Source organism: Corvus kubaryi, unplaced genomic scaffold (assembly GCF_017639235.1).
Source record: "Corvus kubaryi isolate FWS band 111438036 unplaced genomic scaffold, C.kubaryi_AGA036_p1.0 37341, whole genome shotgun sequence".
Classification (NCBI taxonomy): Eukaryota; Metazoa; Chordata; class Aves; order Passeriformes; family Corvidae; genus Corvus; species Corvus kubaryi.
Window position 1 is genome coordinate 5,333,416 of NW_024581112.1, and position 19,472 is coordinate 5,352,887.

The window sequence follows — 19,472 nt, forward strand, 5'->3', positions numbered from 1 at the left end:
TGGTTATGCTGTAAGACGTGACTTTGACTCAGAAGAATTGGACTGAAATTAAGAAACCAGTTACTGTAAAACAGTCTTTAAGAGACTTGTAAGGATGGAAGCTTTTATTTAATTATTTGATCCTAAAATGGAAAAGCTCAAAAAGAAGTCTTTAACAATGTTATAATCTGAACCCAGGAAAATGTGGAAAATACCTAGATGATATATTCCTCAATTATCCTGGAATGTTTTATGCAGTCTAAGAAATCAAGTGACTTTAATACTGTCATAAGAACTTCAAACACCAAGACAATCTTTAAAGGAGGTAGAAGTACACTATGACAAAATAGAATCGAATCAAAACAATTTTCCTTTTGAGAGAAAAAATAGCCTGCACAATTGGAGAAGTACTGTATGATTTCTGAGAAGAATAAAAATCTGGTGTTAGAAAGCGATAGAAGGAGTTAGGAGAGGGGGAAAAGAAAGAAAACATTTCTATTAGTCATTGTTATGGAGTTGAAGTTGACTGAATGTGGCAGTGCTTAAAAAAATACGTGCATAGACAGATACTTCTTTAGTGTCAGTAGTCAGACATCTTCCACAGTTCCACTTCACATAAAGTTGCAGTGCTCCAGGGAATTTAAGACCTTCTTTTCACAGGTAGAGCCACAGAGAAATTTAAGAGAATGAGTAAGTTATATACATTATTCATGTGCTGTGGATCGAAGCTGGGCGTTGGAGCCATCAAGAATCAGTTCAACCTCAAGTTGCAACTCTGAGTCTTAGACACACTTTCTGAAATGTTCAGAAGTGGGAAGCCTTGAAACTTGTGCTTTTTTTATATTAATAACTATCTCCATTTGGATCTACACACAGAGGGGGTAGCAGATACTTCTAGACTGTTACTTCTCCTCCTTTGTACTGCTTTCCCTCACTGCTGTGGAACTACTGACTCTGACTCACCATTTTAGGAAATGGGGATGGACAAAGAAAGGGCTAAGAAATGAGATACCAAGTTATGGCTCAGTCATAACTGAGTTCCAGTCTGCCCAATTCTTTGATACTCCAAATGCCATAAATTTTGGCAAGTTTCAGTTATTCATTCATTAGACAGTGGGTATTCGAACACTGGAATCTTACTGGGATCTTATAATGCAGATTTTTCATTTTTGGAGTTCAGTGGACACATATTAAGATCTTATTTTCCTTTCCAACATTGGATGACCTTCCCAAATGTGTATGATCCTGCTGTGAAAATCGATCTCACTGTAGTTGGAGTAAATGGGGACATGCTGTGCTCATTGACTATCCTTCTCTTCCAAAGCTGTTTCCAAACATTTGGAAGGAAAAGAGAAAATGTTTGCTTATTAGAGAGTAGAAAACCAAACAGTATTGTGAGCCTCAAACCCCTCTGGCAAAGGACTAGCTATGTTACATGACAGAGAAATGACAAGTGAAAAAGTTTTGATTTATTCATTCTTGGCTGAGAAGATGCTTCAGTGCGGCCTGAAGTAGTGATAATTCATGAGATGAGAGAAATGGCTGAGACAAGAATTGGTACCCATATGCTTGTGTTTTTTCTCAGCTCTGTTCAAGGACAAGTCCACTGAGACACAGACAGTGCACATGATTTAAGAAGGAAATTTTTCCTGTAACTTCCGGAATTGGTTACAACTTAGTTCTGAAAATAATCTTAAAAAAACCCTGTTTCCTTTGCACTATTAGATGTTCAGGCCTTAATTTCTCACTAACGTTAGATACTGTTTAAGCCCACTGAATGATCTCTCCTGCAAGAGAAGACAATAGTCCCTATGATAAAATATGTATTGCAATCATCTTTTTGACATGTTTCTCTACTAGATACTTCTGAACAAGTCATAAAACCACTATCACTCAAAAATATAGTGCTCTACAGATCTTTCAGATACAAAAGTAGACAAGAAAATCACAAGAAAAATCCATCCAAACCAAATGTCAACTTTGCAAGTAAAAGTGGCCATGCAGGACAAGGTGATCAGATTTCTTGCATCACATGCAAAGTCTAAAAATGTTACATCTAAACCTGCTTCCCCTTCAAGTCTTCAACCTACCAAGCCTCCTCACCTCAGTATTTCACTGCAACAGAATCACTATGACAAAAAAATTATTGCAGTCATTTGATGGGCCTCACTGACTCAAAATGTTTGTTTGTTTCTGAGGATGAGTGTTACATGGAGAGTTCATTAGAAGTAGATACAAATCAGTGAAAAGAAAGGGGGGGGATTAAAAGAAAGAGAAGTTGTGTCAGTAGACTTTCAGTTTTAGAAAATGGATAAGAATTGCGTGAAGAGGGATGAACTCCTTCAGGCTTGTTAGAGCAGATGACACACAAACTTGACACACTTAAAATTTTATTTATAAACCCTCCATGTAAGCTGAGGACTTGAATATAGCAGCAGAGCAATGGCTTTTACTGGTCTTCTCTTGCTAAGAAGTTTGACAGACATATGATTGCACAATAGGTAACTCTTCCAAGCCTTCCTCTCCTTCCAAGCTTTACAGAGAATACTAACATCGTCAAGCTAACCTAACCTCACACTCTGAAATGTTATAATTAACTCAGAGCTTAACATAATGTTATGAGCACCATTGCCCTTTACACTGTTTATTGTAAGGTTGAAGATTTTCCTGAATTTTACATACATATATTTTCCTACATTCTTTCATCTTTGAAAGTACCTAACATCAACAGGCCCTGTGAATTTATACACCCGTGAACAACCTGACTTTTTAGCTGATCTTAGTGTGAGCAGGAAGTTGGTCTACAAAATTACAGAGAAGCCTTACAACATGAATTATTTTATGATTCTAAAATACTAAAATGTGAAAAATATGCAAAAACTATGTGAAAATAATGTGAAGATTAAAAAATATAATCCAATCAGAACATAAGCCATGGCTCAAAATAAAACTGTCCTCTCAAACATTTTTCTCAGTACTATTCTAAAGGAAAGTCTACAATCATAAGAACAGTCTCATGAAGTACATTTTAAGTTAATAACATTTCCTTTAAAAGCTAATCTACATTCCATTTTATGTGCAGGAAAGCAACAGTACTGGAAGAGACATCATAGTTTATTACCAGAGAGAGTTCATATTACTTTAGTGAGTCACCCAGTTTCAACTTCAGCAGGACTATAGCATCTATAAAAGTGGCTGCTGTGGCAAACATCACCCTTAGTCCCACCAGCCTCTTCCTCTAATACAGAGAAATTAATCTGGAGACACACAGGATCTCCTGTCCACCCATGAAATATTTGCAAGGACGACTTCCTCCACTCCGTATCAAGGAGTACATGATGAGATTGCATGGAGAGGATGGAGCTTTAGAGAAGCACACCACTTACATGGATCAATTTATCCTTGTAAGAGTGGCAGAACTAGAAGCAGTAATGAACGAATACCTGTGCTCACCTGTCAGCAAAACAGTACATGGCAAACTTGCTTTTTAGAAGAAGAACATATTTTGGTAACCATACAGCACCTCCAAGTGCTTGAGGTGACACGGCCTATCTTTATTATGCAGTCATTATCCTTCACAACTTATGGAAGAGAAATTTTGGAAAATATAGGTATGGTTCTCCGTAGACAATACAAAGAAGATAGTAGAGGCTCCTTGCTTCCTTGAAGGTCCCAGAGAGGGAGCTTATTGCACAGCATCTAGCCTATGTCAACTCAGTACTGAAGCTTGTTAGAAAGCAGCCCTTATTTCCCACATAGAAAGAGAAGCATCATTCTATTCTATTCTCATGAAAATTGTTTGTTGTGGCCATTAAAATAATTTAAAAAACATTTATCCAGAAGAATTTTGAAATAATTGGGAAGTGAAACTTGGTGGAAGGCTTCCAGTCCATAAAAAACTTTTGGATCTATTTCCCTACAGAATAGAACATCCTAATTTCTGGAGGAGAGAAAATTAGAAGCGCACACAAAATGAAAACATATTGTTCTCAAAAACTTAAAGATGTTATCTACTCAATGGAGTAAACATATACATTCTAAAATACAGGATTCCAAGAGCCCTCCAATATGCCAATGTCACCAAAACAAAGTGAGAAATAGAAAACAATTAGGATACTTGCCACCTGAATAACTCATCAAAATTTTCATTAAACCATGTTTTCCAGCAGTACTTTTTTGTAGCCAAAAACTACTTAACAGAGCTGAGCAGTCTCACAGGGGCAGAACAACCAAACATTCCAAAACTGAGAACTGGATGAAAGATTTACCATCAGACTGAATCCTGATTACTACATAAATCCTTGTTTTTGTGTTCTTTGAAGGTAAACTTAGATTTTTCCAATTGTGCCTATGAAGTTTAGGGGGGGCAGAAGGGCAGGAAGAAAATGAGGCATCAGATTTGTCAACCTGGCGGACAGAGTGATTAGTATAATAATAATAGTAGAGGGACAAGAAGGAATGAATTTTTGAGAACTGCAGGCCTGTAATCCTGTTCTTAGATACTGTTCTCTTGGTACACCGAGATGGGTGTATTTCAGTTTACTACCAGAAGTTACAGCTCGCTCACAACATGAAGCAAATATCTCAGAAACTGCAAGAAGTACTCTGAGCTTTCCCACAGAAGTTCCTCTTGCTGGAACTCCACAGAGGAAGCAGCAGAGAAAGAGTTTTTCATTTCTGTCAAGGCTTTTACCTGCAGGAAGCATAGATGTATCCCAGTCAGATTTTTATGTCTCTTTCCATTTCATACCCACAACACAGGCACCTGGCTTAGCTTGTTAGAGAACTATTATTTAATAGGCACTCATTATGTTTCCTATCACTTCATCAGGTTTTGATGTGTTTGAATTAACCTTAAAATTCCCACTGTGTTGAGCAGGAGGCTTGGTCTAGAGACCTCCCCCTCTCCCTTCTCATTGAAATGATTTCACAGCTCAATGAAGAAAAGTTCTCTGTAGAGTCTTAGGGCAAATATACTCCATTATTCTCTTCACAGAATGGAGGATATGGTGATCAAGATTTCCTCATAAAAATAGCAAAATCTGAAGTTTGGTGATTACAGACTTTCTGTATTTCATGGAACAGTACATGAAATTTTTTTTTCTTTTATATGAAATATAATTACATTACATAAATCTGATTCCTAATGTCCTGTAAAAAACCAGTTAATACTGCAAATGCATTCACAGAAATTAAAGGCTTCAAAAGATCTGATAATATTTGAAAAACCAAATAATTCTTAAAAATTAAACTTAAGACAGCCATGAAAATGACCATGCGTACAAATGAAAAAAAGCCTGCACTTACAGTTCTATTGCCTTGTTCCACATGATAACGTATCCAGAAAGAATGAAGGACTCAATATTTACAATGTGTGTATTTCCTCTCTCTGTTCCAACATAAAGCCATTTACTCTGGAAAGGTAGATGGCAGTAAGTAATCCTGGAAAAGAAAAAAAATACAAAACAACAAAATAAAAGTGACTGAATATCACATCAACAATATTTTTAAACAATTTTGCAGCTGAAAGAATTATTCTTTCCACTTTATAACTTGAGAAAAGCCTGCCCAATTGGCATTCTGAAAAATGTGCAGGTTCTGGGGGTCATGTCTAGGAAAATCATAAAAGAGAACATGAAACAAAACAGGGCCATCCTGCCTGCCTATATTAAGGGCAGGAAAAAAGAGATGGATCACTTGAGCACTGAACTAAGTCTATCTATCTCCATGAGCATGTACATTGCACTTTGATAGTATTCAGGACTCTCAAAGGCGGCTTTCTTATTTCCTTTCTTAGAATAAGCAGATTATCCAGTTGAACACACAGAGTTTTGTGGACATCAGTGGAATTCGTGTTTTGTACAACAGAAGTGTAACACCATAATTCACACAAGAAAACATTCATTTATTTGCCATCTGGAAGACTAGGGCCTTCGATAAGAGCATTTATCAAAATTGAATTATCACAGGCACACTGAATCCTACATTCATATTACAAGGTGATGAACAGGTGCTACATTAGCTTGGAAAGATGTCATGACAATTTCTCATGATAATATATAGAAGTTTTCACAGATGACAAATGAGTAGATTCAGGTAACTTTCATACTATGCTTATTATATATACAAACATACATTCAAACAAAACTAAATCGAGATGAGAAGACATTTGCTACTTAAATATAAGTGAATGCATGTTACCTACAGAGACTGAAACTTAATCCAACCTTATGGTACAGACTTGTAAATTTTGACAAAAACCCAGTTATTTTGCTTGGTATGTTGTATGTTATTATATTTATCACTCAGTTCCACAAACAGGTTATTTCTGGCTTTTATATACAAAATTGATTTATTTTTTTCCTTAGCGCCTCCAACCCCCAAAAAAGTACATACAGTATTTAAAACCATGCATATTTAAAATTTACATTCTTATGGTACAGCAATCTTTCTGAATTTATTATGAAGGAGTGAGAGGGGTGTTGGCAATCTTTCAGTAATTTGGCTCTCTCCAATTACAGTCAAGTAAAGTCCTCTGAGTTGAGTATTTGCCACTCTTTAAGGAACTGTTCAATAATTATACAAATTAAATATACTTTATGTAATTGTTCCCTGTAAAGTACTCTCAACAAACAAAAAGGTTCCAAACAGATTATACACTGTATTTGCATAGTTCTGTAGTTTTCAGAGTATCTAATAAACTGTCAGTACCCTTTAATGCTAAATTCATTCAAGTGAGGAAAATTCCCTTATTTGTACTTATGCATCACACTGGATTGAATACAGCTGAAATATGGAGTCTTCACATCCTAACTTATGGGGAAAATTATTGTGGAATCATGGAACCAGGAATAAGGCTTACCCTTCACAGAAATCTTGTTTTGTTGATTAAAGTGAGACTGAAATATGAGATAGGCTTTGTTCTGTCCAGCTGGACAGGGTTAAATTTTACCATCAGTTGTCTAATTTTGGCAGCAATTCTGGAGCCTTTAGTGGAAAGGGCACCAAATTTTTCAAGAGAATTGCTTTGAGAATGGGAGTTATATTTTAGTATGCATAACTGAAAATGCCTTCAAGCAGCAACATAGTACTGATGTTGTGGGTGCAGTCAGACCAGCAAAGATCCAACAGAAACAACTGCAGAAGGTGTATGTCCCCTACATAATCCTTGATGGAGTTCAAGCTATTAGCTTTATTCTTCTGCTCATAACAGGTGCAAAGCACCATTTGCCCATTTGACTTTATAGTTTCAAATGGGAATAGTTTCACATCTTTCCTGATCCTTTTCCTTTACACTAAACAACTCCACTTCTTCTGCTTTCTCTTCAGGTACACCATTTCCTTCACTTCTGGTTAAATTAATATTTAGTCTTTTTTTTGTTGTTTTATTTCTTGCATTTCTGTACTACCTCTACTCTTCTTTCTTTCACTGCAGAGCATATGAGTGCTTTGTTAGGTCCCAGCCCATAAAAAACTCCTCTGGTTGATAAACCCTCTTAAATCACTTCATGTTGAAGGTCACTCAACACTCATTTGTAGTAAACTGTTAAATTACAGGAAGAGAAGACAATTTTGACTTGAAAATGTTGAAAACATAGCTATCTAGTGACTGAAAAAATTCATGAGTTCCAACGTGAACCCTATTTGACTTGAATGCTGCTACTCCAAATCCTTGCAGTAGTGTCATCAGACTAAACAGGTTGAAGTCCACCTAGGACAATACTATTTTTCAGTCCTCTGTTAAATCCATTCACAACCCTGAATGGGGTACTGCAGAAAACTTGGTCTCCCATGTGCAAGAATGAATCCAGTTGATTATGAATAAAGTTTCAACATCACCTCACACACTGCTTGAGGCTGCTTTGGGCTGCTTTTCATCCTTTTTGGTTTCCACGTCATGATCTCTAGGACATGCTGCCACAACAACCAACTGACTAAGCGGATGTCTGCATTTCCAGATATTGCATGTTCTCTGTCTGCCTGCCTTAGGTTTAAAATTCCAAGAACATAATGCTTTAAGAACAAGGTCCTACAGCAAGAGAAAAATCAGACTAACGTAGTAACTACTAATAAGTATTTAGGCCATAAGTTATTAGACTTAATATCCTGCTAGCTTATCTGAAATCCCAGGCATCAGTCACTAGTAAGTCTGGATGTACAATATGAAGCACCAAAAGGGAATTAGGTATTGCTAAAGAATGAAAAAAATGCACCACGGCCTCTCCTGTTTTCTTAAGATCAGCTACTTCCTCTTAAATAATTTCATTTTGTCATGACAAATTTATGGGACAGCCAGATAAGAAAATATTCTTGTATGTTTTTTCTTCCACAAAGAAAACTACCCTATGAGTCTTCCTTGTTTACCCAAACTGTTACTAGACATTATGAAATGTCTAATTATGAAATGTATAAATGTCATGAAACCTTTTGCAATATGTGAGCTTAAAAGAAAATGGTATTCCCTTAAAGACAATCCAGTTTTATTTTACATTATGTAAATTAAATTCAAACTGATTTATATATTATTGACTTTTCACTTCTACAGAAAACATTAACTTGACTTTGAGGCTTGGAAACTTTGAAGCAAGACTCAGATTTTTAATGAATATCTTCCATCTCGGTAAGTACTGAAATTACATAACGATTTCTTCAAGAGAAAACAATGAAGTCTCATACTGTAGTTTTCACTGTGGATGAAAGGTATTCTATTATATGACTCTATTAGTCATATATCCCACAAGCAAATTAAGATGTCCTTTGATGCCATTACAAAAACGAGACAATAAGCCAGAAAGAAAGAAAGAAAGGCTATTTTTCTTCTTAAGAAGGTAGGGGTTGTACTGAATTATGTCAGTAAGAAGTGCTTTTGACAAAGTTTAATCAGGTTGTCAATCTGACTGACATAACATGCAACCAAATTGAATGGAAACTTGAGGATTTTCTCAATGTTGATCACTTAACAGAAAGCCAGCCAGAAATGTGGATATTATACATTCTTAGCAGCAAACCACAACATGAATCTTATCGATCATTGTAAGAAATAGTAAAAACCACGAACTGATACCCAAAAAAGGTGTTTCTATTCTGCCAGAAGAGTCTGGAACATTGTATCATTCTTCCAAATGACAAAACAGGATATAGAATGTAATTTTTAAAAAATCAAGAGGTACTAGCTAAAACACTTAAATCAGAATAAAGTAAGGAAAACTATTTTGCTAAGGTCCTAAAAACGTAACTAAAATTTCATAAGTAAGACAAGAGACATAATGGAATAACTGAAAGAGGCATTGTCAAAACATTTTAGAAAGGAATATATTCTGACTAGCAAATCTTAAAAAGGTATATTTTTCAGAAAATCACAACACTCTACAGTCTAACAACCATGGCCAAAAACTGACTGCATATTAGTAGATTACAACAATGTTAAAATAATTTAGAATGCTATATTCTCTGAAGTATTAGTAAATACTCTCAGATGACTTAAAATCATCTTTATTACATTACTTGTATTTCTCTAAGAAAGAGAAAAGATAATTTTGAGAACATTTCTTTCCGCCTCTGCTTTGTTATTTTTGTTTTTCCATTTTTAGTATGAAAAGTTTTCCTGGAACACTATTGCTGGTGGTGAGTGGGGAGAGCTGCTGAAGTGGGGAGAGTAAATTGCCTTTTTGTCAAAATGATAAACAGTTATTCCAAATTAATTATTTAATTGCTCATTCGTGGACATCAAAACTGCAATTAAATTTATACTATGGCTTTTCCCTTCATACAGATAATCTTAAATACTAACAAGCATAGAAACTGTGTATCCCCTATGCCCAGCACTGACTGGCAGAGGAATTCAGTTTCTGTAAGCTCCTACAGAAAACAAACATCAGCTTGAACTTCATTTCAGAATCCTACCAAAATAAACTACACTGTCCATGTTCTCAGGAAATAAGGAAATCTCACAAATTTACAGGAAAAGTGGGAGATAAAACATGAAGAAGCATTAACCTGGGAACATGGGTAGCTGACAGGAAACAAGCCCAGTAGCTCCAAGGCATGCCAGTCATGGTCCTGGCCCACCTTCTGCTCTCAGTGACGCCTAAGGGACTGCCACTGTCTTACACCCCAATTACAGTGCATTGCCCCAGCATGGATGAACGCAGCTGCTGAGGAAGTTGATCACCTTCTTAAGAAGGTTATGGCTATCAAAAGTCTTCCTTTCCATTGCAGTGATTATGGCTCTTCCCCTGACTCCAGGGATTTTCTCCAGTATCCTCTGATGCTTTCAGTACTCTCAGCTAATTTATGCTATTTCCTTCAGCTGGTCATCCCCAAAAGCTGTTCTCTTGGCACTGCCACCTGATAGACTGGGCATCATCCCTGGTACTTGCCAATGACAGACTGATGTTATGTCAGGTCCTTTTTCAAAGCAGCTCTTTTTTGAGAGGAATCTGTGGCCTGTGTAGCCTTCAATGAATATTCACGACAGAGGAAAACCACTACATAAGCCCTTCCCTTCTGTCCTGGTATCTGCAGGGTTTCTTCACCCCAACTATGAAAAACTAAAGCTGCTGGGGGTGCCTCAGGACTTTGTACCACTCCTCTTCTCCCTCCATCAGCAAGCACAATTTATTTCCACCTAATTTATTTTCTTCCCTCATACTCCCTTAATCTTTTGGTAATTTTGAACAAAACTAAAACAAAACAAAGCACATCAGACTCATCTAGTGCCCCTCCTTCTCCAGCGGATGAAAGTGGACTGAGATAGCTTCTGGCTAGCCAGTATTCTCAGGAAGTGTAAGGTTACTTTTCTGTCAGTTCAGTAGAGAATATTCAAGCTGAGATCATTGCTTTAAGTCACAAAATGGACACAGGAAGATTCAGACAGATATTCACGCGAAGTAATTTGTAGCTGACCTGACGTGCCTAAACAGAAGCACAGGTTAAAGCTACTGACAATGAAAAAAAGGAGTTATTTCCAGCAGATCTAGCAAAGGATGTAAATTATGAGCTATTTGGCCTCTGGAGGTATTTAGTTTTCTTCCTGGTCTATATATAAATTTGGAGCTTATCAGCACTGTAAGATGTAAAAACCATGTACAGCAGCAGCCATTCATGCAGTCTGCCATCCACATGATGTGATGTGTTTTCAGCAGATGGTTGTGCAGTTCCCCAGACAGATGTGAACTGGGTCTGTGCACATTAATAACAACATTTCCTCTGCAACACGGGGTGTTGTTACATACCAGGAAGTCCTAGGAAGACAGAAATCCAAGATGAACTCCATTATTATGAGTTCCAATGTTTAACTTCCACTCTCATTTTAACTTACTTGGAGAGTACGCAAAGTCTCTAGGGCTGATGTGAAAGTACAGGAAATACTTTAAATTACTAACTGGCTGGCTAAGAGTCAAATGAAATATAGAGCAGTTCAATACATCTGGAGAGTTTCTTCCTTTTAGGGTCTTGGTGATACTAATCACAACATGAATATTTCTCCTATTCAAACTAGATTCTCCACATACCATATAAGATAATTTCAGAAACTCATAGCAGCCCTGCACACACAGATCCTAGCAGAAAGTGAATGAACCAAACGTGCCTTTGAGACTGATACTTGTAGTCAACTTGTTTTTTAAAAACAGATTTAGTTTTGATTTCAATTAAGAAAAATATTCTCTTTCACATATATTTTCTGCTAGCATCAGCAGTCAACATTTATTTTGAATTAAAATCAGTTGATCTGTCTTATTTTATCTTTTAATTACTTACATAGAAGAAACTGAAGTCAAGCTAAAAACACATTGAGCATAAATTGCATTGCATCCTGGTGCCACCATAGCATAGGATAAACCACATTGTTATTTAGGAACATCTGGGCACAACAGGAATATTAAGGTAAATGATATTCTCAAAATACTGCATGAACAGTTTTGTCTCTGGATTTTTTCCAGAGTGTTATACAGACTGCTCATATATTTGTTGTTTTAAGACTATAGTGCATACACTGCAAATAAAGGTGATGACAGGACTGGGTAGGTGAAGAGTATCTAATGAGAAGTGTAAGAGTTAGAACTTAATTCTATTTTTCCACCAAATTCAGAGCTGAATGTGACTATTCTGTTTATAACTACTCAGTGAATCATCTCAACCAATAAATTCTAAGTTATTAATGAAAGTCACAAACTATTTACAATTAAAAACTGTGAAACAAGTCACTGTTTAGCTCACATATCACTGTGCCTATTTCCTGCCTGAACTACCAATACCTGCAGACAGTATGACCACTTGAAGACATTACTTGAGCTTATACCTTGTAGTCTGTAGAGATCACTGTTTTAAAGAAAGACAGTAAAATGAATTGCTTTACATGAGGCAACTTAATACGTGTTCCTTACATAGAAATGTGTACGAAAAATGGAGTCAAGGCAGTGGTAACAAGTTACTTTCTACACCTATACTTCTATTTGCCAATGTTCCTTTCAAGTTTGGTATCTCAGACTATTCATCTTACCCAATCAGTCCACAGAACAGTTTTATTTATCTTTGTTTTATACTGGCTTAGATACAAGTATTCATCACAGTCACTGGTGCTTGTACAAGAGCAATAATTTAATTTGTGGATTGGAATGTAAGAAATGAACCTTTGGGGTTCCTCTTTTCTGTTTAATCCTGATTTCTTCAAATTAACTACCACTTCAGCTAGAATAAATTACTAAAAGATACCTCTTGATTTAAAGAATTTCAGTGATGGGAGATTTTCTACAAATGGTGAGGTACAACAAATCAGGATTCCACCTCTAAACTGTAATTTCAATACAAATTATCCAAAGCAAAGTATACTTCTAGCTACTTGTGAACATCCTGTATATAATTAAGAGGCATCCTTCTCCGCCCCCACTTCAATTTCTGCAAATTCTACGTAGAAGAAATGTTAAGAAAACATTTTCACTTTAGGGTTTCACTTAGACCAATAGGCTTAAATAGTGCTGAGATATCTAACACAATTATTTATTTTGACAAAGCAAAAAGCTTATGCAGCTATTTTCCATCAAATTATTTGTACATGTCATCTGGCTGGTGGTCCATTGCTGCTTTCAATGTGTTTAAGACACAAGCATTTTTTATGGTGTCCCTTACCTGAAATACTTTATATAAGCAACTTAAAAGAATGAAGAAAACAAGAAGCACAAAAAAATATATGTAAAATTTTAAGAAATGCAGCTGGAAAACTATTTCTTTTTCAATATATTTTGGGTTTGTCCCTCTTTTTTCATTGGATCTATTGGCACATTCTGAAGCATTCTGATTTTTAGAAATTGGGACGGATCATTAATCCTTTAAAGTGTTAAAAACTAAAATATAAAGTGCAAGGTAAAGCACTATTAATAGTATATTCCGTTTCTTGTTCCCCTTCTTTTCTGTTAAAACAATTGAGATTAAAAGTAGGCTGGTTCCTCTGTTTCTTCAAAAGCCAGAACTTCCTGTGTAAACCTTCTGGACAGGGGAAATAACCCTACAAGTTAGGTCCATTCTTGACTTGTGACCTCACTATTTCAAATGAATTTGCAATCACAACTGTAGTAAATAGTTTACAGCATTTAAAAAAATACTTGTTTTAAGAAATGCTTATGTTAACTGCATAAAACATCAGTGTAGCAACTACATGAGTATTTGTAATGGCTGTCAACATAAATTATTTACAAACAATTAACTCAAAAGAACCTAGAACAAATGAGAAAAAGCATGTTCAGGAATATATTAGATGCATTCCATTTGATTAAATTAGTAAACCCAGAGATCTCCCTTGAATGAAGACTGAATTTATGTATTTAGATAAAATCGTATGAGGTTATTATGAACTCTTTAGAAGGACAGTCAAAGTCTACAGTATGCCACAGGTCCCTTGGTTTTTCCCAGTTTTATTTCTTATAACTAATCTTCTTACAACTCCATAAGAGGTCACCTTGACCTATCCAATATGCCATAACACAAAGACAGCTGCACTATAACCTCCTATAAGATACAGGCACTGAAATTCCCACCCTCCAAGGCTATCCACAGTAGCTCTGCAGCAAGTTATGGGCATTACTGGAGCTCAAGAACAACTTAGAAGTCCCAATGTGCAAGGGCATGACAATTTTTGTAGCCTGTGCTACTAATAATTTGCTTCATTTTCAGAATGACAGAAAATTGCTTTCCTTCCTCTTGTGCAAATGCACAGCAAAGAGATACCCTCTTTTGTCAACTCCCTTTCATGGTTTTGACTGCAAATTCATTGGAATGTCTTACCTGTAGGAGCAGGATCTGACAGTGACGGCGACAGTGACACACTCTCCCTGGCTAGATCTTTAGTATTACACAACAGTAATGCCATGGATTAAACAGGTGTAACATGAAGACTTGGTCCCAAGAGAAAAAGACAAAGAAATTACATGGAAATTTGCTTCCTTAAACAGAAAAAGATGCTGGAAGAAACCAGCATTCTTTTCATTGACTTCTAATTTGTTTCTGATGCTGACTCAGGGTCATTACACAACAAAAATGAGAATAAAAATTTCACAAAATCAGTGAGGTGAGCAAATTAATGAAACAGGGTTGGAAAACAGACTCTTGGTCTCATGTTCAGGGAAAAGACAATGTACATGATTTTTCTCTTGTCTACTGGCTTGTGAAATCACTATTTTGTATTTGTAATACTTCACTTGTCCTTTAGAAATTTCTTTGAAGGTTAAGTAAAAATAGGGTTGTAATACCAAACACACTGACAGTGATGGGCAATACAGAGTACAGTAAGAGCCACTGAGTTTCTTAGCAATGAAAAAAGCCAAACAAAGGATGGAACAGGGAGATGATGTTCTCAAAAGAGAAAGTTTTTGATGTGTTTATTTCATTGATTTTGTAGCATCTGCATGAAAAAAACCCAAACACCTAGGGGGTAGAGTTTCTCTCATCCCTTCACCCAACATTGAATACATAAATCAAAAATGCAGTTTTTTGTTTCCCAGTCTCATAGTTCCAAAACTGTAAATTGGGACCTAGCTCAAAGATGAAAGGTTGAAACTTGTCTTTTGTTTAACAGCTTGACTTCACAGAGCTGCTGGAAAAGTAAACTAAAGATATGTTAGGATTTCACCCTCTGCTAGCTGCAATATACACAAATCTGTGTTTATCATGCATTCTTACTAAAGTAAGTTTAAACCCAATTTTATATCAATATCAATCAAGTTATTTTGAATGACACACTAAAATCAGGATAAGACTGAAATACTGAAATTGACTTCAAAGAAAAAAAAATTTTACATGTGCATGCTTTTTCTTTGTATGCATGCTTTTTTTCTTTACAGCTCCCATCAATTAAAATCACGTAGACTTATTGGAGACCAGCTGTTCCCATTTGTTGCGCTTCAGTAGACAGGGACTCTGTGATTAATGGTCCTTGTTTTTCTGCAATCTGTAGTCTCTCTTCTCTTCCTGCTCATGTACTGTTTAATGATATAATCTCAACACCGACATTACTAGCTCTATTTCTGATTTACTGGAATAATGCCCAGAGTTTATTGTGACAGAAGGAGAAGTATCCTAAATCATTGCATTGGGTTCTTGCTTGAAGCTGACATGTGTCTGGGCAGGAAAGAGGTGGGGTGGTTTCCAAGAACAAAATTACTTACTGCAACTGAACGGGAGCATGTTCTTCACTGCTCCAACATATGACTGGAAATCTAATATAACAAAGGTCAGTGGAAAGATCTGAACAGAACCCTGAAAGGTATTTCAAAACTCTAATTTGAAAACTTCAAAAGAGAAAACCATATCATTCCTGTATCTACATTATAACTGTAACAAGAAAATTCAACTGATAGTATAGACTGTTTATGCTGCCTGAACTTGCTTACATTTTAAAAGACATCTTTATTTTTTTTCTGTTGTCTAATATGATGCATTTTTGTATTACAGTATTTGGCCTCTCATTTGTTATGACTGAGACCATGAAACACAGTTGTTCAATGTATAGCTGTGAGCATGTATTTTAAATTTTGTTATCCAAACTTGGCCTCAGAGCAATTTGGCAACATAGCTGCTATGTGAAAACAGCATAACATGTTACCCTGTGTTTTCTCAAAAAAGCATAACTCTACTGAAAAACATGCTTTATTTTTTACAAAGCATTAGAAACAACAAGCACACTGCTCAGCATATGATGTAAGGTTTGACAGCATATAGCAACATTATGTCTCATTAGGACTTTTTCCCAGAAGAAAGAAACCCACACAGAAGTTACCTAGGCAGACAATCAGATGTGGCCAGGTGACATAAAATTTAAACAATCCAGGATATTTTTTTCTTCCATATTGAAAGAAAAAAAAAAACTTTTCAAAGATGTTTTGCAAAACGGAATTTTGAAGACATTGTTCTTTTTCTCAGAGAAATAATACAAGGAACTACAGCCAGAGAGACCCAAAGGAAGATGCAGATTGGAAAAGAGGGGTTTGTCAGCCCAGAGGGCCCTGTACTGTTTTTAAGTCCCCAGGTAATTGTGCCAGCTATGCATTTTTCTCCAGCAGTTCTATGGGCCATGACGGTTTCATGTGCGCATGTGTGAAGTGATTGGTTTTAAGTCATCTTGCAGGGGATTTTTGCCCTTCTGCTATCACAGACAGCTGCTATCTCTAAGTCAGATGTTATTCAGATGTAGCCTATTAGGCATTTTGCCCTCAGAGAAGTTGTTTAACAAACACATATAGAAGCAGATACTGTGGCATAATGCATTTAAGGACTTTTTAAATTGAAATGAAACTGACAATAATCATATTGGCAGAATCCTGATGGAATAAAAATTACTTTGAGGAAAAGACTGTGAAAGCCACCATTAAAAAACAACAGAGATTCTTAAATTCAAGTTTGGATCTGGATATAAACAGAGATCCTTCTAATATTCTAGAATGACAAATATGACCAGGACTTCTGAGATCTTATTTTAGAGCAGCATCTATCCTCGTGTAATTTAAGCATAAAGAAACCAAACTGGTTTTAGACTAGCCACCTTAAGCTCTTGCAACACTTTTTCTGCAGTGGCACCAACTCTCAGACTGCATTACAAATCCCACCCAAGGTGGTAAGCATAAAAAACTAAACCTGATAAAGTTAAGCTATGTTGTTATCTATGATGTTCTGACTCTAATGCTATTACTACTTTCTCACCTATACTTAAAAATACACGCTAACCAAGGTTTTGTGTCCTTCAAAATGTTTTGTCCTTCAAAAGGAAAATTTTGAAAAACTATAGCAAAATATGGAAGTTAGGTTCACCAAAGGTAGGCTATTCCAGAATACTCCAATTATAGGAAATATAGCATGTGTCAAAACTCAATACAGCACTTATAAAAACATCACTATAAAATTCTATTTTAATTTCTATTTTATGCTTGGTTTCACTGAAAAAGGGAATTTTTATTGGCTATTTGAGAGATTCTTAAGAATTAGTTTTACAGCTGTTGTAATTTCACAAGTAATCTTGGTTCTAATACTAACGAAACCTCTTAGGGACACAATACTACAGAGGAAGGACAATCTGCATGAGTAAAGTACAAGAAATGGAATTCAATTTTAAATGCAAAGGGCACAGCCTCAAACTTCAAAGAACTTCCACTTTAGGGTTAAAACTCGTGATACAGAAGTGATGGAAAAAGGTAATTTCAATTTTGCTTGTCTTGCTTTGCTTCCACTGTTAAAGGCTTGCACTGAAAAGCAGCACATTCCCTGCCACTAGATATACATCAGGGAAGAAGTGCAATGGGTGTATTAGTCAATCACAGCAAGACCACAAACATGGGTAAGATGAAGCCACATAAAAGGAAGATGCCATTTTTGTATGCATCAGTAAACATACTCCTGCAGAGATTACAAATGAAAATGGTATTGTCAATGGCCACAGCACAGATGGGACCCTTTCTAGAATATGTTTCCTTGATGAATCATCAGCTCAGACAGAACTGATATGAGAAAAAAGGTCCAAAGAAAAGAAAAGGGAATGAAGACAAAAATTTATAAAGAAAAACACATAATCCTGATTTTTTTAATGAAAAAAAACCCCAAACCAAAAAATCAGGTTGTGAATGTATATGAATGAGCTGTTTATCTGCAAAGGAGAGACAAAATATTTAAAATGCATGACAATGTGGATACCAGAATATCATCTCAAACGGGAATAAAAGAACCATAAAAATACATTTAGTCTCAAAGCTGGAAGGTTTCTTTCCATCAGGAGAATGAAGCTGACATGGAACAATTTTCCTGAACAGCAAACAGTGGATTTCATGTTGAGTAGTTATATAACAGTGCAAGGCCCTGGCTGGGGGACTCTTGCATGTGGAGGAGCTGGTGATCCACACACGAGTGACACCGAGCAGGTGCCAGGGGCTGCGTGTGCAGTGTGGTCTCTGGGCTGTGTTCAGCTGCATGTACCCCTTGGAAGCTGGATAAACACAGGCAGCTTGTTGTCACTGAGAAGCCTGCAGGCAGCTCCCGCTTGGTGGTTGCACCAACAGTGCAGAAGCAAGTTTTAGCATTAATGTCCTTTCTGTTTGATAGTAGGAATAATGCACACAACCTTCTCCTTAGAAGAAAATCCTACAATAACTTGGATGACAAAAATGGGGGCAACCCTTTCTATGGATGGGTTATTATGTTGCAGTGGGGGTTACCTGCTGACTGAAGGCCTGTGTGATGATGCACAACTCAGGGCTCCCAGCATCTGCAGGGATGCCAGATTTCCTATGCTCTTCTGCCATTCTTTGTAGTGCTAGCTCTAATAAACAGCATTTTAAAGCTAACTTACAGGGGCCTTGAGTGCCTTTCTTACTGGGATCGTATGGCACCAGCAACCCTTAATGCAAAACATAGTCAGCTTGTTCATTTAATAAAGGGAGGTATATGAGTTCTCTGGTGTGCAACTGAGGGAACCAGACTGAGCAGGTCCCTTCAGCTCCACTCCAAGAGAAGGCTCACTTGTTTAAGATCTATTCAAATTTTAGGAATCATGTCAATTTCCATTCTATTTCAGTGGAATTGCACAGTCTCATAAACCTAGCAAATCAAACCTGTTGATTCTTGGTATGAATGAGCAAATCTGTCTTGCATTTTTTCTCTTTCATGATTGCTTAGCCAATCTGTCTTGAAGACAAAAAAACCCAGAATGCTTGTGCCTGATTTCTTTTTATAACCAAGACGTTCTTCATTTCAGCTAGGCTGCATGCCACTTTCCAGGATGAGCTTATGGCTCTCATTCATCCAACAGGTCAAGTGCACTACGAAATTCTCCATAGCATGATGCAATATGTAAAAAAAGAATGATTTTTTTTGTTTGTTTTGGTTCGGTTTTGGGTTTTTTGTTTGTCTGGTTTTGTTTTTGTTTTGTTTTGTTTTTTAACAGAGAAAGCAGAGGCATGTAGTAAATAAATACATAAACATGATTTGGGTCACTCTCACTGGAGAATCTTTCCAGC

At 36.4% G+C, this 19,472-nt stretch overlaps 1 protein-coding gene across 9 annotated transcripts in view; it reads right to left on the reverse strand.

Annotated features, from left to right (window-relative positions):
• The window catches only part of STXBP5L (syntaxin binding protein 5L), a 184,668-nt gene that overhangs the window by 92,148 nt on the left and 73,048 nt on the right, over positions 1 to 19,472 (reverse strand). For all 9 annotated transcript variants that reach the window (XM_042031704.1, XM_042031707.1, XM_042031708.1 and 6 more), the window contains exon 5: positions 5,287 to 5,421. In XM_042031704.1, coding sequence (XP_041887638.1) covers positions 5,287 to 5,421 — 135 coding nt within the window. The remainder of the gene's footprint in view (positions 1 to 5,286; positions 5,422 to 19,472) is intronic.